Source organism: Cherax quadricarinatus, chromosome 40, assembly GCF_038502225.1.
Source record: "Cherax quadricarinatus isolate ZL_2023a chromosome 40, ASM3850222v1, whole genome shotgun sequence".
In the NCBI taxonomy this organism is placed as follows: Eukaryota; Metazoa; Arthropoda; class Malacostraca; order Decapoda; family Parastacidae; genus Cherax; species Cherax quadricarinatus.
This window is the reverse complement of record NC_091331.1, coordinates 5,955,637-5,979,703: the sequence shown is the minus strand read 5'-3', so window position 1 is coordinate 5,979,703 and position 24,067 is coordinate 5,955,637. Positions and strand designations below refer to the sequence as shown.

The window sequence follows — 24,067 nt, the reverse complement described above, 5'->3', positions numbered from 1 at the left end:
CATCATCATTCTATTAAAGAGAGACTCAGTGTGAGAACCATATATACAGTGCTTTGATTATCTTCTGTTTTACTTTCTCCGTGTGGCTTCGTTTGTACAATTATTCAGTTTGTTGAAGGAAAAAAATTTGGCTGATTTTTGTCTGGTTAAGAAGATATTATCATATAACGTTATGTGTCAAGACACACACACACACACACACACACACATACACACACACACACACACACACCAGTGACCAGTGTGTCTGCATGTGTGTAGGTACTTAAACAACATACACACATACAAACATACAGAAACACAGACTTTAGTAACATGGGAGTTATCTTTGACGTGAAGTATGTAATTATATTCCATAAGAGTATTTTGTATTTATTGTACATATTACACACATGTTTAAATAAGACGTGTCACGATGTCTCACGCGCTGTGACCCTGATTCTGAAGGTCTCCCACTCACTCTTCCTTAAACAAAATGTTGTTTTCAGGACAAGTGTGAGAGGCGGAGCAAGACTCTCCATCACAGTCGATCAGGGTCGTCAGGGTCGCCAGTGACCACCTGCAGGGAGCCCTCTCTGGGCGAGCGGGTCAGTGGAAGACAGTGTGGTGAAGCTGCCTCGGGAGATTCTCCATTCCATGACTCAGCCTTCAGAGCTCCGTCAGACGCCAAACCATGCCTTAAAAAATTACTGGAGAGATCGCCAGCCTCTAGCAGCACACTTGACCTCAGCTCAGGACGCACCAGCCTTAGACCAACCCAGTACAAGCTTGAGGAAGCTTTGCCCACCCCTTGTTCCGCCCCCCCTCTCCGTAGGTCCAGCCACAGCCTCATCCGCCCCCCACTTCACCCCTGCTCAGCCTCCAGGGAGAGGTGCCCCTCGCCTGCCCTGCCAGAGAGACCCTCCACTGGCTCTGTGAACGAGACCTCAGCACACAGACTCTACAGCAACAACAACAGACACAGGGATGCCAGTCATAGTGTACGTCTGCCAGCCACTGTGTCAAGTTGTTCTGATTTATCTCACCTGCCTCTCATTGTAGTAGCACTCGACTTCACCCCCTCCCTCTCTGTCCATCACAGTAATGCTTTATTCACTCTCAGATTACTATACTGCTTCCTCCACACTCACATCTGTCTCTTCTCTCATCTTATTTCTCACTATCCTATGCATGAAATCATTGCCTCCCGTTTATCATTTGTTCAAAAACTCAAATATTTTCTCCGTCTCTACATTATCTTCACCTTCCAATCCAATATTTCACAACTTACAATCCTACCTGCCAAGTCAATTAGCTACAGAGGCTTTTTCGCATATAAATCTTTTTCCATAGTTATTTCTTATTCTCAGGAAAATTTGGTGATAAAGACTCACCCAAATCTCTTATTTGGTCACCTTCTGCACTTCCTTACTACACTTTTACCGTCTCTTTCTTCTTTCTACATACATTCTCTTTTCGTGTGCTAACGTTTTCATTATTACCAGACTCTTCACCTTATCATTCCATCAATCATTTCTCTTCCTAACCCACACCCACTTTCTTATAGAAAAGCCTCTCTAACGCTCATTCTAACACTCTAACGCTCACTCTAACACTTTAACGCTCACTCTAACAGTGCATTCTTAAATTCACACAATATCTCCTTGACCTGCTCACCACTTTCATTCTACACCCTCACTCTTCCAACTCCTCTCACTATTCCCTTCTTTATTTCATTCACTTTTCCTTTCTTTTTTAATCATTTACTCCATTCTCCTGTACTCCATCTTTCTCTTACTGCATCTTCCACTGAACAAACACGCAAAATTCTTCCCTTTAACATTTTATCCCTTAAAGCATTGTCCAACAGCGATCACTATATATATATATATATATATATATATATATATATATATATATATATATATATATATATATATATATATATATATATATATATATATATATATATATATATATATATATATATATATATATATATATATACTCAGTGGACGGAAGTCAAGTAGTGGTAGTACCTTGTACAGTTAGTGTAGTGGTGGAGGTACCTTGTGTGGTTAATGTGGTGGTGATACGGTGTGTGACCATTGATGACGCTTTCCAAGTCCTCTCACGCACACACACACACACACACACACACACACACACACACACACACACACACAGTGCTGGCCAGACACTATTGATCAACACATCCCGGAACAAGGTGAGAGAGCACTCAGTGGACGGAAGTCAAGTAAAGCTGATAGACTGACTGCAGCTTGTACACCGTAGTTTGTATAACTAGAAAGAGCACCATCTAGTTAGTACAGTTATGTAGTCTCAGTACATGTTTAAGTTGCCGGCCCCAGTTAGTTAACTTAATTATATCGTATAATGGTATTCAGTACTGATTAGCTGATGAGCAAGACACTGGCGCAAAAGAAAGGTATTTTTATTGAAGAAACGCTTCGCCTGCACAGCAGGCTTCATCAGTCGGGCGCGGAGCTGATTACAATACTGGAAACAGTAGAGAGGTGATTCTAAAGTGATTGTTAGGGACTGTAATTATGACTTTTTCTACTAGACTGATAAAGCCTTCAGTGAAGGCGAAAGGTTTGGTCAAATATGGATACGTGAGTATTACTCCTTTGTCTTAGTTATGAAAACACTTGTGTTTCTGACGGATACAACTATCGTAGTCATAACAGTAGCAAAACAAAACACATTACAGATTAAGTTTTTAATGGGAAAATATTTCACCCTGTGAAGAGTTTCATCAAATCTTACCTAAATAAAGTTCCACACAGAGCGAAACGTTGGACCAATGTAAGCTTGTCCGATATGGACCATTTACAAGAGGTCAATTTTCACGATCGGACAATATCAGCATTGCTGTTTCTGACTCACGAAATCGTAATGACAAGACTGCAAACGCGCTGGCCTGGAATTTTACGACTCACTTGCCGCGAGTTCAAGCTACCTAACTGTTGCACATGTGTCTTACTGATCATCCTGGAGTTTCTGTAAGCAGTCTGTCCGCTCAGTAGAGTCTTGATGGCAGAAGGACGGTGGAACCTTCAGTAATCCCTGAAATGAATGGCCCCACATGGATTTAGTGCTTCAAGACAAACGCTGACCATTGTACGGGTGCGGATTAATTCCTGAACGTTTTGCCTACACAGTAGACTTCTTCAGTCGAATATACAAGAGGCAGCAGAAGCAACAGAGATGTAAAGACCATGTAATCAGTCTTATTTATCAGGTACTTTACTATGGTATTTACCTCATTCGTGGGTGATTCGTGGCAACAGGAAACTTTACCTCAGTAGAATGAACCTCTTCAAGGGGGGCTCCTTGGCGTGGTGAAGAGGCTCTTGGTCTGAGGAATTAGCCCTGTCGGTCTTCTTCCTCAGACCGAACCTAATTACCCCCCATTCTCCCCTCCCCTATCCCATCCTCCCCATCCTCCCCTTTTTCCATTCCTCCTCCTCCTCCTCACCCCTCCCTTTTGCCCTTCCTCTTTTTAGCCTTCGTGATTTCTCCCACAGGCGCGCTAGTTCCTAGGTAGGGGAAAGGACACCGGGGTCGATCCCATTCCGTTGAGGTTTCTTGGCGGTGGCGTAGTTTGCCGTGGAATCTGGATTGCCTAGGGATGTCCCGATCCCTCTCCGGTATCCCGGAGTAGCTTTGGGTGTCTTTTGGGCGACGGGTGTATCTCTGGAAGCCACCTTTCGGATTCCGGGGGTGGTGGCTGAAGGAGGTATGCTTTGTGGCGGATATCCGGCCGCCCTCTCTTTTGTCCACCGAGGTAGCTCGGCAGATGTGAGGTTGCTATCCCGGATTGCTGGTTTACTGGCATGAAGGGTAGGGTATGGCACGGGTTCCATGCTGCATCTGCGCTACTAGCGGTGTCGAGTCCTCTTGGGCGCGGAGGGAGATTTCCGGCCCTTTCATTCCTCCTGGGAACTATTCCTCCCCGCTCCCCCCTTTTTTTATTCTTTTTTTTGTTTTTATTTTCTTTTCTTCTTTCTTTTTTTTTCTTAAAAACAAAAAGCAAAGGAGTAACCTAACCATGGCAGCCCTAGTCCATGAAACCACTACCCCCGGGCCCCTTCTTGATACCGCACCCCATTCTGACCCTGCCTTGTGTTTAGACCACTCTTCGGACACTCCTGATGCCCCTGTACCTCTTGCTGGTGCTGTTTCCTCACCCGCTTCAGGTACCGGGGCTTTGACTGACTCCTTCGATTTGTCTGAACTCCGCTCTCCTTTGACTATGCTTCCGGCTTCTCCCTCTACGGTACGGCAATTTTCGAATCGCCCACCCATTTCATGCCGGACCAACTCCGGTCCTACTCCTAAACGCCAACGTCAATCTCCTGATGATGCTCCGTCGTTACCTTCCCATTCTACTCGGAAACGACTGACACGTCAAGCACTCCCTCTCCACGCTCAGTTTCGGACCACACAATGGACTAAATTCTTTACTTTAAGACCAACTTCTTCTTCTGCCTACCTTTCTGACCATAGTATTGCCAAAGCGCTCCTGCGTCATGTTGGCAGAGATATTTCATTTCACGCTCTCAAGAGCGGTACGCGCATCGTCACTGTCCAGAATGCTACCCAAGCTCATGATCTTTCTCTCCTTTCGAATATCGATACTACTCCTATCACTATTGAAAAACATCTTTCTCTCAATTCTTGTAGTGGTACTGTCATTCTGCCCCATACCATAGTCCAACAGAATTTCCAGTCATGTGGCAATGACATTTTTGAACAGCTGGAACTCCAGGATCTCCCAATCCTCAAAGTAGACACTTATGTCCTTCCTGCCCGGGGGCGGAGACGTTACCCTTGCAATGTGGCTCGTTTAACTTTTGACAGCCGAGAACTCCCGCCCTCTGTATATGTAGCGGGACATCGGTTACAAGTTCGAAAGGTGATACCTACACCGCAACAATGTAGAAATTGCTGGCGTTTTGGTCACCCAGTGAAATATTGCAGATCTATGGCCGAATGCCCAGTCTGTGGTGCCGACAACCATTCTAATACATCTTGCAGTCAACCTCCATCTTGCCTTAATTGTAATGAAGCTCACCCTTCGTACTCCCGCCGTTGCCAGGTCTACTTAAATGAACGTGAAATCCGTTGCCTCAAAGAGGCAGAAGGTCTCCCTTATGCTATGGCAGTTACTCATCTCCGCCTCCAAGGGAGACTACCCCGTGTTTCTTATTCTCGTGTTTCCAAACATCCCCCCACTTCTGGGGTCCCATCTTCTGCAGCCTCCTCTGTTGTTACCCCTCCCATAGCCATTACGGCATCTAATCCTTTTGCTGTCCTTGGCTCTGACGTCCCGACTACAACTCAGTCTGTTCTCACATCTTCGCGTCCTTCCTCACAAGCCCCAGTATCGACAAGACCTCGTACGACACCTAATACCAATCGCCCCTCTACTCAGAAGTCCAAAAAATCCACATTGCTCAAATCTTCTTTGCCCCTTCCTTCCCTTCTTCCACCTCCACACGTTACCTTTCCAGTCTCTGTACCTAGTTCTTCCCCTCTCTCTGGCTCTATTACAAGTGTGGAGATTCACCCTCCTCCTCGTACTATGTCTTCCACCCCCGTCCCCTCCCAAGTTTCTCCCTCTTCTGTCACCTCCCAGGTTTCTACCTCTTCTGTCCCCCCCCACACTTCATCTCCAGTCCCTTACACTTTTCCCTCCCCCTCTACTTTGGTACAGTCCATTACTGTCCCAATCTTTACTCACCCTCCTCCTCCTATCTCCAATATGGTTTCCCATACATCTTTGAATTCAGAAACACTTGAAGCCATTTCAGAATATATTGCAGAGACTAAACCTTCAATGGACACTGATTCACTTCCTGTTCCTTCTCTTCCCTCTCCTCCATCTTCACAACCCCATTCTTCGCAACGCTCCGTTCCTTCGCTACTTGAACATCTTCCAATGCCACCACACGTTGACTTTTCTAACCCCTCTAGTCCGTAGGTGCCTTTACCTACAGATTCCTGATATTTCCTTCATCGCCAATCATGGCCTATTTACAGTGGAATATCCGCGGCCTCAGGGGTAATCGGGGTGAGCTTCAGATGTTGCTTTCCAGGTTTTCCCCTGTTGGTGCTTGCTTACAAGAACCAAAATTACACTCGGCTGTTTTCCAACCTATCTCAGGCTATAATTTATTGTATTCTTCGGATCCTTTCTCAGATGGGACCTTTAATGAAAGTGCCCTTCTTCTACGCAATGATATTCCGTACTGTCAACTATTTGTCCATACCTCGCTGCATTACACTGCAGCCCGTATCCACTTGAATAAGTGGTTTACAATATGTTCTTTATATCTCTCTCCTTCTCGAGCATTTTCTATCCCAGACTTTGCCTTTCTTGTTTCATCCTTACCACCACCACTTCTGTTACTTGGTGATTTTAATGCCCACCATTTCCTCTGGGGGGGGTCTCATTGTGACTCACGTGGCATTCAGTTGGAGGCTTTTCTTGCCTCTCACCCCCTCCATGTTTTAAATACGGGTACTCCCACCCATTTTGATCCTCGTACTCATACTCTCTCTTGCATCGATCTATCAGTCTGCTCTTCCTCCACTGCACTAGACTTCACCTGGTCTGTTCTACCAGACTTACATGACAGCGATCATTTTCCGATCATTCTTACTTCTCCTTCCTATTCACCACCTTCCCGTAGCCCTCGCTGGCAATTTGATCGGGCAAATTGGGATCTTTACTCACACCTCACTGCTTTTAGTGAGGTTCCTTCTTCATCCTCCATTGATGAGCTCCTACACATCTTCTCGACATCAGTTTATACCGCAGCTTCTCATTCTATACCCCAAACCTCAGGCAGGCATTCTCAGAAGTGCGTGCCTTGGTGGTCTCCTGCTTGTGCTCGTGCAGTACGTTTGAAACGTGCTGCATGGGGCAGGTACCGGTACAATAGAACCGCTGAGAGACTTGTTGATTTTAAGCAGAAGCGTGCGATCGCTCGCCGTGTCATCCGTGAAGCTAAACGCACTTGTTGGCGAGACTATGTTTCCACCATCACCTCTGCTTCTTCTATGAGTGCAGTCTGGAAAAAAGTGAGGAAATTGAGTGGTAAATACTCTCCTGACCCGGCTTCTGTTCTACGGGTCACTGGTGTTGATATAGCAAACCCTCTCGACGTTGCCATTGAACTTGGCACACATCTGGTCCGTATTTCCCGAGGGCTCCATCTATGCCCCTCGTTTCTTTCCTCAAAGTCTGCCAGAGAGTTAGTACCCTTGGACTTTTCTTCTCTCGGAGAAGAACAGTATAATGTGCCTTTTACACTTCAAGAACTGGAGGCAACGCTCTCAGCTTGCCGATCATCGGCAGCTGGGCCTGATGACATTCATATTCGTATGTTACAACATTTACATCGGTCAGCCCTTGTAGTCCTCTTACACCTCTTCAATCTTATTTGGGCACAAGGAGTTCTTCCCCAGCTGTGGAAATCTGCCATTGTTCTCCCTTTCCGCAAACCGGGTACTACAGGACATGATGCCTCCCACTATCGCCCCATCGCTCTTACAAGTGCAGTTTGCAAAGTGATGGAACGCCTCGTAAATCGACGTTTAATGTGGTATTTAGAGACTCACAACAGTCTCTCCGCTAGTCAATATGGCTTTCGTAAGGGTCGTTCTACCATAGACCCCTTACTACGCTTGGATACGTATGTTCGTAATGCCTTTGCGAATAATCACTCAGTTATTGCCATATTTTTTGACCTTGAGAAGGCATATGACACAACTTGGAGGTATAATATTTTGGCCCAGGCCCATTCCTTAGGCCTCCGAGGCAATCTACCATCCTTCCTTAAGAACTTTTTAACTGACAGACATTTCCGTGTTCGAGTCAATAATGTTCTTTCCCCGGACTTCGTCCAAGCTGAAGGTGTCCCTCAGGGATGTGTTCTAAGCACAACACTTTTTCTCCTTGCTATAAATGATTTGGCCTCTGTTCTTCCACCCAATATTTGGTCATCACTCTATGTTGATGACTTCGCTATTGCTTGTGCAGGCGCTGACTGTCACCTTATTGCAGTTTCTCTCCAGCATGCGGTCGACCGTGTTTCCACTTGGGCCACCACACATGGGTTTAAATTTTCAAGTACCAAAACTCACCAAATTACTTTCACTAGACGCTCTGTTATCTCCGATCATCCTTTGTATCTCTATGGCTCCCCTATCCCCGAACGTGATACAGTCAGGTTTCTAGGCCTTCTCTTTGACCGTCGGTTAACCTGGAAACCTCACATTACCTCTCTGAAGGCAACTTGTCACAGCCGGCTAAACCTTCTTAAAACCCTTGCTCATCTTTCCTGGGGAGCTGATCGTCGAACTCTGCTTCGCCTACATTCAGCCCTCGTTTTATCGAAACTCGATTATGGTGACCAGATTTATTCCGCGGCCTCTCCTGCTACTCTCTCTAGCCTTAACTCTATCCATCACCAAGGCTTACGTTTGTGCCTTGGTGCTTTTCGCTCTTCCCCTGTTGAGAGCCTCTATACAGAAGCAAATGTTCCATCCTTGTCTGATCGCCGTGATGCCCATTGCCTTCGTTACTATGTACGCTCTCACGATCTACACAATCCTTCCATTTATAGAATGGTCACCGATATTAGTAGACATTCTTTATTCGTTCGCCGCCCCTGTTTGCTCCGTCCCTTTTCTCTTCGCCTACTTTCACTCTTGTCTTCCCTTCAGTTACCACCTTTATATGTTCATGTAGCATCTCACTTTTCCCTACCCCCCTGGGAAGTTCCAGCTGTTCGGGTCTGTTCTTTCTCACTCCCTTGCTCGAAAGCTCAACTGCCTACGGTGGCTTCCCGCTCTCTTTTTCTTGATCACTTCCACTCTCATTCTCATGCCACCGCTGTGTACACAGATGGCTCTAAGTCTTCAGACGGCGTCGGATTCGCAGCAGTGTTTCCGGACAGCGTCGTACGAGGGCATTTACTATCTTCAGCTAGCATTTTTACTGCTGAACTGTATGCCATTCTTGCAGCACTTATTCGTATCGCATCTATGCCTGTGTCATCATTTGTAGTAGTCTCAGACTCCCTTAGTGCTCTACAGGCTATACGAAAATTTGATACATCTCATCCCCTAGTTCTCCGTATCCAACTTTGGCTACGCCGTATCTCTACCAAACATAAAGATATTGTTTTTTGTTGGGTCCCTGGTCATGTCGACGTACAGGGCAATGAACAGGCAGACACTGCTGCGCGGTCAGCAGTATATGACCTACCAATTTCCTATCGAGGTGTTCCATTTCTGGACTATTTTGCTGCAATAGCTACCCACCTTCGCACCCGTTGGCAACAACGTTGGTCAACTCTGCTCGGTAACAAACTTCATTCTATTAAACCGAGCATAGGTTACTGGCCGTCTTCTTGTCATCAGTGCCGAGGTTGGGAGACCACTCTCTCCCGCCTTCGCATTGGCCACACTCGTCTTACTCATGGGTATCTCATGGAGAGGCACCCTGTTCCTCTCTGTGAGCAGTGTCAAGTTCCAGTATCGATTAGCCACATTCTGTTAGACTGCCCTCTCTATCAACGAGCACGCAGAATTTACCTCCAACGTCGTCTTCGTTCTCCTACTCTCTCTTTACCTTCCCTTCTTGCTGATGGACCCTCCTTTAATCCTGACTCTCTCATTGACTTCTTGACAACGACTGATTTACTCCACAAACTCTGATGATACTTTTCGCACTCCCCTCAGCCCTTTCTGGTTCAGTCTCTTGCTGCCCTTTACCCTTTTACCATCCACTGCCCCGCTGTTATCCGTAACCTGTTGCTCATCCATCTCCCTTTTGCCACCTGATGCCCTCGCTTCCTTCCTGCCCTGCAGCGCTGTATAGTCCTTGTGGCTTAGCGCTTCTTTTTGATTATAATAATAATAATAATCAGTAGAATGAAAGGACTCAAGGATTATACGCTCAGGACATCTTTATTGGACACGTTTCGGACTGTCGTTACTCCTAGATGTGTGTGTGTCCTCTCATCCAGGTTATCTATCAACACATGTTTTGTTTTCCCTCAACAGACTGGATACGTAAACGTAACAAGAGTGGAGATGATCAACTGTGTTTAAAGCCACAGGAAAAACTGCTCAGTACAAACTTAATAAGGGTTCCTTTACACTTTCAAAATGCAACGTTTTGGATGCCCAGATAATGAAACTTTTCGCCCACCAGGAGGCTCTTTAAGGCCCCTGGTGGGCGAAACGACTCCTCATTAAAGTATCCTAACGTAGCATATTTGTAACGCATATACTTGTCGGTATTATGTACCAATTATCATAGCTAGACTTTTCTAGCAAGTAGGTCCAGTTGGATTTTTTTCTGCATTCTTTGATGACGTATACGAATGTGTTGTCCCCTCAGTTTAGATTTTGCTCTAAAATTACTCACAGTGAAGGGACGAGAGAGAGAGAAAGAGAGAGAGATAGATAGATAGAGAGAGAGAGAGAGAGAGAGAGAGAGAGAGAGAGAGAGAGAGAGAGAGAGAGAGAGAGAGAGAGAGCTGACAGTGTTGTCTCACAGGATAGCTACGATGCAGAAGGTTTCAGAGATCACGATCCTGGTGTCTACCTGGAGGGAGCAACCAAGAGCTACATGGAGCGCATGGGTGAGCTGATGTCCTCCAGGCTGGCCATCAGCGACACAGAGGGTAAGTACAGCAGTTCTTGAAGCTACAGCTCTAGGTCTGGCTTGGTTACCAGTACTTATTCTGCACGCAAACAGATTTGGCAAGTCAAACGTTGTCCAATCAAAATATTCATTCCAGTGTTCCTAAGTATCATGACCAGAAATTTGGTTGCTTGTTACAGACCTTACTAGAGGGTGTTAAATAGTAAGTAAAATAACCGTTGGCTGAAAGATATTGTGCGACTAGATGTATGTGGTAATGACTCTTTTAGGATAAAACTAATTTTTTTCACTTAACCTGCCGTATCTACAGTTGGTATTCAGTCATTTATATCTCTTTAATAAATAATAGTGGTCATGTCACTTATTAGTCTTCATGTAGAATTAATTGTGGCATTGTGTGTTTGCAGAAGGAAGTGTGAGCAATTTTTGGGACGCTGACCCACCCTCGCGCCTCTTTCTGCCTGCTCCCAGGTAAATATTACTGCTGCTTCTGCTGCCATAAACACTTCTGCCTCCTCTTCTGTCTTTTGATGCTGCTGTTATTATTCTTGTATTCATAGAAAACAGGAATTATTGTGGGTTATTCATCGCTGCTGCTGCTATTAAGAATTCAGCAGTATGGCGAAATTTCAAATCCCAAGTTGTCTTCCCTTTCCAAGTTGTTACTTATTAATCATTTTTAAATTTGAATTACTTTTTCTCGTTAATTGAGGTACATCCTAGTGTGCTACCTGGAGTAAAGTTTGCTACCTGTTTCAACTAACGTGTACTTTCTTCAGCATCAGGAGGCTGGAGGCGCTGGAACCTGTGGTTGCTAAGACTCGCCTACACGACCCTCGCCGCCCGGTCAGAGCCGCTCGCCAGTCACCCACGATGTACACCTCCGTCCGCACCGCCCACGTCATCCACCGAGGCACTGCCCACCTACACCGGACGCCCTTCACACGCAGGGACAAGAACACTGATCAAACCAAAACCAAGAGAAGGGATAAAGAGGAGAAAACGATGCAGTATCTTCAGGATGACCGAGCCAAGGATAAGTACCTGCAGTACTACGACACAAGGAGCTCTTGTAATGGCTACGACAATGACAACTTCTTGTGGGTCAGGAAACCTAATGGAGACGCCATAGACTATCTGGATTCACTGCACAATAGTAACTTCAATTACCACCGCTACTCATCTCAGCCCACTCAGCTGGACATGGGTCCTTGTGATGACCTCCTTGTGTCAGGTGAGGAGGTGGTTTTAAGGCTGACGGTGCCACAGACACCGAAGGTGACAACAACAGGTGCCTCACCTCGAGAGGAGACGTCGCTCTCTTTGGCACCTCGCAGAGGCAGTACCAGGAGGCACAGCAGGAGAGGAAGTGACTCCAAGACTGCTGAAGACTCTGCCGCCACTGCCATCGGGGATGTGGACGAGGAACGTCTCTGTGCTGACATCGCTGCCTGCGACACTCTCTTCCTCGACACCTGCGCTCAAGAAACCCCAGAACTGATAGCTGCAAGGAATCTGAAGGGCAAAGTGAAGAAGAAGAAATCCATCAAGACATCTGGAGGAAGTAGGGAGACAGAGAAGAGGAAAGAGGAGAAGCAAAGTGACAAGAGTGAGACAAGACAAGATGAAGAAGGTGACAAAAGCTTCAAAATAGATGACGACAATGAGAAGCAAGTGTCTGAAAGCACTCAGTCAGAAGGCAAGGTGAAAAAGAAGATTAAAATCGTCATTGGCAAGAAGACTAAGACGAAGGTTAGCAAGAAAGTTCCCTCAGAAAAGGACACATAGCGCTTTGACCTCGTCTTATATACAATCAGGGGCGTACATATTGTTTCTTTTTTGAAGCGACATTCATTCATGAACATTTTCATACTTTTTCATGGTTAAACGTGTTCGTGTTGTAGGTTTATTTACAAGTGCAAATTGGATGTTACCATACCGTCACCACTAACATATCAGGACACACAAACCTTTCCAAAGTAACTTTAAACTACTGCAACTGTCTTAAGACAGTGTTTCTGGTTGAAACCTGGTCTTGAGACTGGTGACAGCAGCCAGTCTGAGACTGGTGACAGCAGCCAGTCTGAAACTGGTGACAGCAGCCAGTCTGAGACTGGTGACAGCAGCCTGTCTGAGACTAGTGACAGCAGCCAGTGTGAGACTGGTGACAGCAGCCAGTCTGAGACTAGTGACAGCAGCCAGTCTGAGATTAGTGACAGCAGCCAGTGTGAGACTGGTGACAGCAGCCAGTCTGAGACTGGTGACAGCAGCCAGTCTGAGGCGACAAGTAACAACTTTGCTCACACTCCGACCAAAGACTCTTAGGTAAGCCTCGTCATTCCGTAGTATTTTTCACATTTTTTTACATGGAAGCCAAATGCATGTTAGAGCACCTGTGTCTCTTTCATATGTGTATCTGACACTTGTGTCACCTCATATAGGAGAGGCTGTAGGCTCTTGTTATTGTATCATACACATGGCTCGACTGAAAAATAAATTACAGTTCACGAAAATAATCTTTTATTTCCCACTCGACTTTTATATACAGTATTTATTATTATTATTATTATTATTATTATTATTATTATTATTATTATTATTATTATTATTATTATTATTATGTACCCTCGAAGGAGGACCTTCAAGAGGCTGCCTACATTTTCTTCCTCCTACATATCGATTTTATTTTGCCTTTAACCCCAGAACACCCCGTCCAGTATTGGTCTCTGAGGAAGGTCTGAATTAGATTTCGACCTCACGTGTCCTAATTTACAATTTTTAATTAAAAAATTATATTAGTTTCCATATGATGACTTGTGACTGCCTCTTCTGACTGCACATGAAATATTCAACATTAATACTTAACTTCATTATCAACTTATGACGCATTCTGCACTATTCCAATTGCATAAATTGAGGCAAAGGGGGACTGGCGTTGTGGAATACGGGATAACTTCCTCGGATCACTAATTAGTTTATATTAATTTAGAGTGAAAACAAGATAGAGGGATTCAAGTAAGATAGTACAGTTATGAGGAGACAAGACTGTACAGTGATAAGGAGATACGTGAAATCTGTACAGTGATAAGAGAGATTCGTGTAAGATTGTATAGTGATAAGGACACAAGTAAGATTGAACAGTGATAAGGAGACAGTATTTACGATAAAATTTCGTCTTAAAAGAGTATCGGAGTTGTGTTGATAAAGACACACTTGATGTTACACTCCACAAACTACCTTGCAATTATTACTACTATTATTATTATTATTATTATTATTATTATTATTATTATTATTATTATTATTATTATCGTTATTATTATGTGTGAATCACAGTGTAGAGATGGTGCACTCAGTTTGTCATTAACAAGGTCAGCATGACCTTGTTTTATCAAGGTCCCGCTCTCTCTCTCTCTCTCTCTCCAAGGACAACACTGTGTGTACTGGTCACCCATCCGTCCACTCACCACGTCTACACGCGCACATGCTGACAAATGCAAACATACACCTGCAGAAATATACATTCATGAAAATCTATGCGCATGTACACTCACACGCATACACAATCATACATACATATATACACACATACATACATGCATACATACTGGACGACAGGAGGGTTAGTTGAGACATGATAACGACATACAAAATATTACGTGGAATAGACAAGGTGGACAGAGGCAGGATGTTCCAGAGATGGGACACAGAAACAAGGGATCACACTTGGAAATTGAAGACTCAGATGAGTTAAAGGGATGTTAGGAAGTATTTCTTCAGTCATAGAGTAGTCAGGAAGTAGAATAGTCTAGCAAGTGAGGTAGTGGAGGGAGGAACCATACATAGCTTTAAGACGAGGTATGATAAAGCTCATGGAGCAGGGAGAGAGAGGACCTAGTAGCGTTCAGTGAAGAGGCGGGGCCAGGAGCTGAGTCTCGACCCCTGCAACCACAATTAGGTGAGTACATACATACATACATACATACATACATACATACACAGACACAGACACACACACAGACACACACACAAAAGTTTGCAACAAGACTAGTCCCGAGGAAACTTTAAGGGAAATAGACATGAAGACACTGGAGGACAGGAGAGATAGGAGACACATGATAACGACATACAAAATACTGAGAGGAATTGACAAGGTAGTTAGGGTCAGATTGTTTCAGAGATGTGACACAGCAACAAGGGGTCACAACTGGAAGTTGAAGACTCAGATGAGTCACAGGAATGTTAGGAAGTACTTTTTCAGTCATAGAATTGTCAGGAAGTGGAATACTCTGGAGAGTGCTGTGGTGGAGGCAGGATCCATACATAGCTTTAAGAAGAGGTATGATAAAGCTCATGGAGCAGGGTGAGTGACTTAGTAGTGACCAGTGAAAAGGCGGGGTCAAGAGCTGAAACTCGACCCCTGCAACCACATGTAGGTGAAACATGTACACTCACACGCATTACGTTGTGAGTGTTGCAGTGTGTGAAGTTAGGAATGACTTCATTCCGAGTGACCAGTAAGCTATTGAAGAGTTTCCTGTAACCCCCCCCCTTCCCCTCCCTCCACCCCTCCTTCCTTTCCTCCCCCTTCCTTCCTTTTTTTTTTTTTTTTTTTTTTTTTTTTTTTTTTTTTTTACACAGGGTTCCTCCCCCCTCCTTCTTTTCCTCCCTCCCCTCTTTCCCCGTCTCCTTCCTTTCCTCCTCTCTTCCTCCCCTTCCTTACGTCCCTCCCTCTCTCCACCCCCTCCTTCCGTCCCTCCATTCCCACCTTCCCTCCCTCCACCCCCCTTCCTTCCCCTCCCACCCTCCTATATCCTACATCCTTCTCAAGGCTTCAAAGTTACATCCTGCACCTCCAAACTTTACCTTCACGTCCGCGTCCTGTCTACGTCGCGTTCAAAAATGATCAAATTATTTATATTATACACGATAATGTAACAAAAAAATCGTCCATGTACTTTGTTTCAAGATTTATAAACATACATTTTTTTTTAAATCAGAGAAAAGGCGCTTAACCCGTGGGGCCCAATCATGGCCTTTGGGCAGGGGTGGACCTATTATGAAACTAATGAATCTTAAGCTCCAGGGCCCCTAATCCTGGAGGGACCCAAGAAGCGACTTTAATCCACATTGCTTACAAATTTTGGGTCTATTGTTTGAGAAGTTTTTTTTTTAAATGCTAATATTAATGTAGTGTAATTTAGTACAACATAATAGTGAAAATAAAAGTTATTAAAGTATGATGTAGGTCTGGCTAGGTCTGGCTAGGTCTGGCTAGGTCTGGCTAGGTCTGGCTAGGTCTGGCTAGGTCTGGCTAGGTCTGGCTAGGTCTGGCTAGGCCTGGCTAGGCCTGGCTAGGTCTGGCTAGGTCTGGCTAGGCCTAGCTAGGCCGTAAACGAAAAAAAAAGTTGAGATTAAAGATATTTCATTGCAAATATATATAATATAAAATAATTACAAATAACTTAAATCAGTGTTAACATATATGACAGAATCTGAAGAAGTTAACAGTGTTACCCAGACCTGGTTGTGAAGGGGCCCCCGTAACAGCTTCAGGGCCCCAAAAATGTAGGTCCGCCAAGGAGACACTCAGAGAGGTGGAGAATAAGTTCTGACTACATATCTGGGTATTTACTGACCAGCGGCGGTTATTGTGGGAGTGTTGGTGGGTTTGCGCACGTGCCGAGGGCAGTGGTGCGCATACTGCACCCGGCCGGTGTGCACACGACCCCTGGGCTACTGATATATATATGGGGAGGTGTTGGTACTCTCTGTCTCAGAGGACGTACACACAGCCTCCCTGTGAGTCTCTCAGTCACTCTCACAACACCCGTCATCATGCCTTGTGGATGTGGAAGTAAGTACATGTTACTCTTAATGTTTAGTAAGTTGATTCGGGTACATAAGTTATATATGGCACCATATGTGTAGATTATATGGGATTACACAAAAAAGTCAGAGATTTGAACCAATGGCGAGTGAATACTAAACCTTACAAGGCAGTGAAGATTAGTCTCACTTGCCATGGGTTCAAATCCCATCCGTTCCGTGATGTAGACCTGCTAGGTATTCCTGAAGAAGCGTCATAGTAAGTAGTTGTAATCATAACCATAATTTTTAAAGGGGTGGAGGGGTAAGCCAGCGGAAGGCCTCGGTCAGATGACCAAAAGCTCCAGCTGCGGGTCATCATATGACTAAGACCCCCGTCAGGAAACACGTGTCCTGTTACCGACGAGCTTAATACCTACCTAAAGAAGCATTTCTTTTAGGTATCCCTGAAGTGGGTAAGTCGGACACATGTGCAACAATTGGGTATTTTTATTCTAAAACGTTTCGCTCACATAGTAGGCTTCATCAGTCGAAATACAGAGGTGGTAAATATGGTGGTAGAAATAGTAGAGAGGGAAAGATGGTGCGGTCAGTCCCTCAACCTTGAGGAAGTAGTGTCAAGGGATCAGTCCCTCAACCTTGAGGAAGTAGTGTCAGGGGGTCAGTCCCTCAACCTTGAGGAAGTAGTGTCAGGGGGTCAGTCCCTCAACCTTGAGGAAGTAGTGTCAAGGGATCAGTCCCTCAACCTTGAGGAAGTAGTGTCAGGGGGTCAGTCCCTCAACCTTGAGGAGGTAGTGTCAGGGGGTCAGTCCCTCAACCTTGAGGAAGTAGTGTCAGGGGGTCAGTCCCTCAACCTTGAGGAAGTAGTGTCAGGGGGTCAGTCCCTCAACCTTGAGGAAGTAGTGTCAGGGGGTCAGTCCCTCAACCTTGAGGAAGTAGTGTCAGGGGGTCAGCCCCTCAACCTTGAGGAAGTAGTGTCAGGGGGTCAGTCCCTCAACCTTGAGGAAGTAGTGTCAGGGGGTCAGTTCCTCAACCTTGAGGAAGTAGTGTCAGGGGGTCAGTTCCTCAACCTTGAGGAAGTAGTGTCAGGGGGTCAGTCCCTCAACCTTGAGGAAGTAGTGTCAGGGGGTCAGTCCCTCAACCTTGAGGAAGTAGTGTCAGGGGGTCAGTCCCTCAACCTTGAGGAAGTAGTGTCAGGGGGTCAGTTCCTCAACCTTGAGGAAGTAGTGTCAGGGGGTCAGTCCCTCAACCTTGAGGAAGTAGTGTCAGGGGGTCAGTCCCTCAAACTTGAGGAAGTAGTGTCAGGGGGTCAGTCCCTCAACCTTGAGGAAGTAGTGTCAGGGGGTCAGTCCCTGAACCTTGAGGAAGTAGTGTCAGGGGGTCAGTCCCTCAACCTTGAGGAAGTAGTGTCAGGGGGTCAGTCCCTCAACCTTGAGGAAGTAGTGTCAGGGGGTCAGTCCCTCAACCTTGAGGAAGTAGTGTCAGGGGGTCAGTCCCTCAACCTTGAGGAAGTAGTGTCAGGGGTTCAGCCCCTCAACCTTGAGGAAGTAGTGTCAGGGGGTCAGTCCCTCAACCTTGAGGAAGTAGTGTCAGGGGGTCAGTCCCTCAACCTTGAGGAAGTAGTGTCAGGGGGTCAGTCCCTCAACCTTGAGGAAGTAGTGTCAGGGGGTCAGCCCCTCAACCTTGAGGAAGTAGTGTCAGGGGGTCAGTCCCTCAACCTTGAGGAAGTAGTGTCAGGGGGTCAGTCCCTCAACCTTGAGGAAGTAGTGTCAGGGGGTCAGCCCCTCAACCTTGAGGAAGTAGTGTCAGGGGGTCAGCCCCTCAACCTTGAGGAAGTAGTGTCAGGGGTGTCAGTCCCTCAACCTTGAGGAAGTAGTGTTAGGGGGTCAGTCCCTCAACCTTGAGGAAGTAGTGTCAGGGGTGTCAGTCCCTCAACCTTGAGGAAGTAGTGTCAGGGGGTCAGTCCCTCAAACTTGAGGAAGTAGTGTCAGGGGGTCAGCCCCTCAACCTTGAGGAAGTAGTGTCAGGGGGTCAGTCCCTCAACCTTGAGGAAGTAGTGTCAGGGGGTCAGCCCCTCAACCTTGAGGAAGTAGTGTCAGGGGGTCAGTCCCTCAACCTTGAGGAAGTAGTGTCAGGGGGTCAGTCCCTCAACCTTGAGGAAGTAGTGTCAGGGGGTCAGCCCCTCAACCTTGAGGAAGTAGTGTCAGGGGGTCAGTCCCTCAACCTTGAGGAAGTAGTGTCAGGGGGTCAGTCCCTCAACCTTGAGGAAGTAGTGTCAGGGGGTCAGTCCCTCAACCTTGAGGAAGTAGTGTCTTGAGGAAGTAGTGAGGGGGTCAGTCCCTCAACCTTGAGGAAGTAGTCAGTCAGTGTCAGGGGTCAGTCCCTCAACCTTGAGGAAGTAGTGTCAGGGGGTCAGTCCCTCAACCTTGAGGAAGTAGTGTCAGGGGGTCAACCTTGAGGAAGTAGTGTCAGGGGGTCAGTCCCTCAACCTTGAGGAAGTAGTGTCAGGGGGTCAGTCCCTCAACCTTGAGGAAGTAGTGTCAGGGGGTCAGTCCCTCATCCTTGAGGAAGTAGTGTCAGGGGGTCAGTCCCTCAACCTTGAGGAAGTAGTGTCAGGGGGTCAGTCCCTCAACCTTGAGGAAGTAGTGTCAGGGGGTCAGTCCCTCAACCTTGAGGAAGTAGTGTCAGGGGGTCAGTCCCTCAACCTTGAGGAAGTAGTGTCAGGGGGTCAGTCCCTCAACCTTGAGGAAGTAGTGTCAGGGGGTCAGTCCCTCAACCTTGAGGAAGTAGTGTCAGGGGGTCAGTCCCTCAACCTTGAGGAAGTAGTGTCAGGGGGTCAGTCCCTCAACCTTGAGGAAGTAGTGTCAGGGGGTCAGTCCCTCAACCTTCAGCTTCACATAGTTCAAGACTATGAAGCTGAACACATCTCCAGGCTGAGGGACTGACCACCTCACATTATTTCCACAAGGTTGCTGGACTGATCACTTCATCTACTGTTGCTACTCTCTCCATATTTACCACCTCTATTCTACTGAAGAAGGCTACTGTGTGAGCGAAACGTTACAGACAAAAATACCTAGTTATTGCACATGTCTTGCACACTTATTGATCTCCATTATTATTATCCTCACAGTGTCCCCGAATTTTTTCTCCATATTTAACATTGTAACATGAGAACGCCTTATCCGATCAGCTTGAAATTTTCCAAGGCTGGTCAGGAATAATTACGGAAGGTTTCATGGTATTATTGACATGTACAACAGCTCCCCCTCCCTCCCTTCGTCTGTCTCAATTTTACAACGAACGTTCCTGACTTTGGTTTCCCAGCGATACACAAACCCGCACACTGGAGGCTGAAACTTACGACGACGTATCGGTCCGACTTGGACCATGAACGAGTCCGAGTCAGACCGAAACGTCGTCATAAGTTCCATCCTCCCACATGCGGGTTATTTATGTATTGTTCCAGTCATGGTATTGTGCCTTTTCAAAGTCTGTCAATGTGGTAACCTTATAAAGTCTCTTCCGATCGATTTCAAATTATCAGTATTACACTCGTTGCGTTAATATAATACCTAAACTGACGTGGCATTTCTCTCATGTAATAAAACTTGCTTATGTAGGTGCAGATTTACTAATTTGCTAAGCTGATAAACTTGAAATTTGTTTTGAGGATTGTGTGATAAAATGAGAATGCTTCTTTAGATCGGCTTCAAACTTTTTTAACTTTATTGTGTGTGTTTTTTTTTTTTACTCAGAAAAGCTTTGCAATGATTTTAGTTTGAGTTAGCTTATATTTGCCGATTTCATTAAAGAGTTGATTTCTGTGCAGTACCTGGAGAATCGTCCTCCTGATAGATTTCAGACTTTAAACGCTGGTGTATCATAATTAGATAATATTTAAAATATTTAAGTGCATTAGAAACTGATGCAGCGCTCTCTCCTTCCGAAGTAGAGAGGGTTGGGCATATGTGATACAGGGATGGCTTTCTTGGATCCCACAGCAGTGAAAAACATCTAATTATGATTATTATTATTATTATTAGTAGTAGTAGTAGTAGAAGTATTGTTATTTTTATTATAATTATTTTTATTATCGTTATTATTATTATTTTATAATCGTTATTATTATTATTATTATTATTATTATTATTATTATTATTATTATTATTATTATTATCATCATCATCATCAACGTGAAGATATGTTATACTGCACTTGGGGAATGGCAGGCAATTAGATTTAATTCAGGGAAGAAGAGGCCATTTCCAGTTCCTTGGATCAAGAGCCCCTGCCCAGCATGAAGGCAGCGTGCTTGTAGTGTTCGTGTTACTTACACACTGTTGTGTTGACAGCCTCGTGCAAATGTGGCTCTGGCACCTGCTGTTGTGGCACCAAGTGTGAGTGTACCTCATGTCCCAGCAAGAAGACCTGCTCATGCTCAGGTGGTAACTGTAAGTATGCTCCTCCCTCTCTGTTGTCGTGCTGCTTATATTATATATATATATATATATATATATATATATGTATATATATATATATATATATATATATATATATATATATATATATATATATATATATATATATATTCTTCTTTCCACAAACTGGCCGTATCCCACCGAAGCAGGGTAGCCCAAAAATAAAAATAAAAATTTCTCTTTTCAACTTTACTAATGTACACAGGATAAGGGGTTACTTATCCTTGCTCCCGGCAGTTTAGTCGCCTCTTACAACACGCATGGTTTACGGAGGAAGAATATATATATATATATATTTATATATATATATACTATATATTTATATATATATATATATATATATATATATATATATATATATATATATATATATATATATATATATATATATATATATATATATATATATATATATATATATATATATATATATGTGTGTGTGTGTGTGTGTGTGTGTGTGTGTGTGTATAAAGAGAGAGAGAGAGAGAGAGAGAGAGAGAGAGAGAGAGATGTGGTGACCAGTTGAGAGGTACAGGTCACTTTCATCTGGGTTCTTTATCTCTGTTGCTAACGTCAGTAATATTCATTAGTCAATAACATGAGACGTAACATGTGTCAGCTATACCTCTCAGGCGTTGACGTTATTAGTGTAATCACGGGGAAGCTCTAAGCTCGTAGGGGGTCATTGAGCTCCTAGGAAATGGGAGGCAAACAGTTTTGATTCAAGGAACAGAAGGGAAGGGAAGGGAAAGGAAGGGAACCTCCAAGTCTTGGTATCAAGAGACTTTGAGCAGCATCAAGGCCACGAGGAAATATCTTTAGACAAACAGTGTGAGTGTTGTATGAGGTGTTGCTGAGTGTTGAGTGGCTCACCGTGCATCACTTGTTGGCTGTGTTGACTGTGTTAGTTGTGTTGGTTGTGTTGGCTTTGATCACTGTGCTGACCGAACAGGTGTGTAATGTGTTACTTTGTGTCATCTTCAGGTGGAACTGAGTGTCAGTGCAAACTAACTGCGTGTTGCTGTGGCACTGAGTGTAAGTGTGCACCGTGTCCCATGAAGTAGTCGACCTGCTCCTGCTACCGCTGTTGTTGCTACTGCTGCTGCTGCCTCATCCACACTCATACCATGCACAACTCATCCCATGAACACCTGGGGAGGACAAGAGTAGATTCATCTTGGCCACGTGTGGACGAGACTCCAGCTTGGACATGTGGACATGGATACCTCATCTACCAATGTGTGGCTGGACGTGGTAACCAGCAGAAACTTGGTACCCAGCAGGAACGTGGTACCCAGCAGGAACGTGGTACCCAGCAGGAACGTTGATATACCCAGACAACATACTCAGCTAAAATATTATACTTCAGATCTGCATTCACTGTTATCCGTCGGCACAAATTGTATTCATTATGTCTAGCATATTTTTGACTCACACGAGTTTCATTTATTAAATCACTGAAACAAAACCTAGTATTATATCCTAGAAATGTATTCTGATGTTGAAGTGTATTGTGAGTAAGTATATTGTAGTCTTAACTTGAATTTAAATTTCATCTCATTAACATATGTCGGGATTTTTAACCTGGGAAGGGTTAGCCACACAGGATAGCTCAAGAACCCCCAGTTAAATGTTAAGAGACTTCCCTAAAAGTTCCTTGAAGCCCCTACAGGCACCTCGGTAATTATAAAAATCATAACAAAATGATAAGACCTATGACAAGGGCAAAATGTTAAAATGTGTTCTACACTCAAGTGCACGAGACAAACAACACTGAAGAGTAGGATCACATAGGTGTTCCTGAGGAGTCCACACGTCATCAAGGCTCTACTGCGTCACACAGGTGTCCCTGAAAACTCCACACGTCATCAAGGCTCTACTGCGTCACACAGGTGTCCCTGAGAACTCCACACGTCATCAAGGCACTACTGCGTCACACAGGTGTCCCTGAGGAGTCCACACGTCATCAAGGCTCTACTGCGTCACACACGTGTCCCTGAGGAGTCCACACGTCATCAAGGCTCTACTGCGTCACACAGGTGTCCCTGAGCAGTCCACACGTACCATAAACTCACTCCTGCATCAGTAAGCTCAACCTGGATAAGATAACAGTCATCTTCACGGAACTGATATAGTTCCCCCTCCCCCCCACAGACGATATGAATTTACAGCATCTTTATGAGGAAAGTTTGGTGATGGCCTAACTGTGAGAATTTTTTTTTTCCATTAAAGACAGTAAGTAACGTAGGCCGAGAAGGGGTAAATTCTAAGACACTTTTAGTATTTTATTTTCCCGTGAAGGGACACACAATTGTTGATTTCTCTCTCGTCTCTCGGGCTACATTTTATTTCTGGTCCTGCCTTCCCTCTGTTATTCCCTTCACTCTACATTTATTGTGGTTCACTTTCAGTAACCACTTGTCTGACAACTCCTATATTATTGTTGGAACGATATCGTTCCAGATCATGGAGCTGAACTCTTCTCCAGGCTGAGGGACTGACCACCTCAAATACCTCTTCTTCAAGGTTGATGGACTGATTACATCTTTATTTCATTACTACTGCTGCTCCCTCTGTATATAACTGAAGAAGCCTACTGTGTAAGCGAAACGTTTCATCAATAAAGATACCCAACTGTTGCACACGTCTTAATCTTCAGCTCATACAGCCTTGCCAGATCTCCGTGAGATCTAATAGCTTTATCTTCCACTGTCTTCTGCTTATAGCTTTGCTAGGCTGAGGGAGTGTTTACTTTATCTTCTATTCTCTTCGTTCATCATCTCTGTACTGAACTGAAAAAGCCACTGGTTGGCGAAACGTCTCCAGATAAGGATACCAAGTTGTTGCACATGTCTGGATTATACCTGGAGAGGGCTTCGGGGCTCAACGCCCCCGCGGTTGGGTCGGTACCGTAAAGCACTACTATGAAGTCTTCCTGGAGTCCCTCCTTTTATCCTGTTTCCAGCGCGTATTTTGTCTATAAGAAAGAGTGGAGGTAGGAAGTACAGTGCCTGCCCTCTGAAGGAGGTGGAAATATGTTGCAGTTTTTGAATTGCAGTGTCCGCAC

At 44.9% G+C, this 24,067-nt stretch overlaps 1 protein-coding gene and 1 long non-coding RNA gene across 5 annotated transcripts in view; both read left to right on the top strand.

Annotated features, from left to right (window-relative positions):
- LOC128687375 (uncharacterized) overlaps window positions 1–13,215 on the top strand; it is an 82,586-nt gene extending 69,371 nt beyond the window's left edge. For 3 of the 4 annotated variants that reach the window (XM_070092660.1, XM_053774818.2, XM_070092659.1), the window contains 4 exons: window positions 489–980; window positions 10,583–10,709; window positions 11,098–11,161; window positions 11,470–13,214. In XM_070092660.1, coding sequence (XP_069948761.1) covers window positions 489–980; window positions 10,583–10,709; window positions 11,098–11,161; window positions 11,470–12,478 — 1,692 coding nt within the window. In that variant the 3' untranslated portion in view covers window positions 12,479–13,214. Of the gene's footprint in view, window positions 1–488; window positions 981–10,582; window positions 10,710–11,097; window positions 11,162–11,469 lie in introns of all 4 variants that reach the window. The other variant, XM_070092661.1, reaches the window with a different exon arrangement.
- A 3,213-nt stretch (window positions 13,216–16,428) lies between these two features.
- On the top strand, window positions 16,429–22,468 carry LOC138853795 (uncharacterized). The gene is made up of 2 exons (XR_011392960.1): window positions 16,429–16,547; window positions 21,985–22,468. It is a non-coding gene; the product is annotated as an uncharacterized lncRNA (long non-coding RNA).
- Window positions 22,469–24,067: the final 1,599 nt, after the last annotated feature.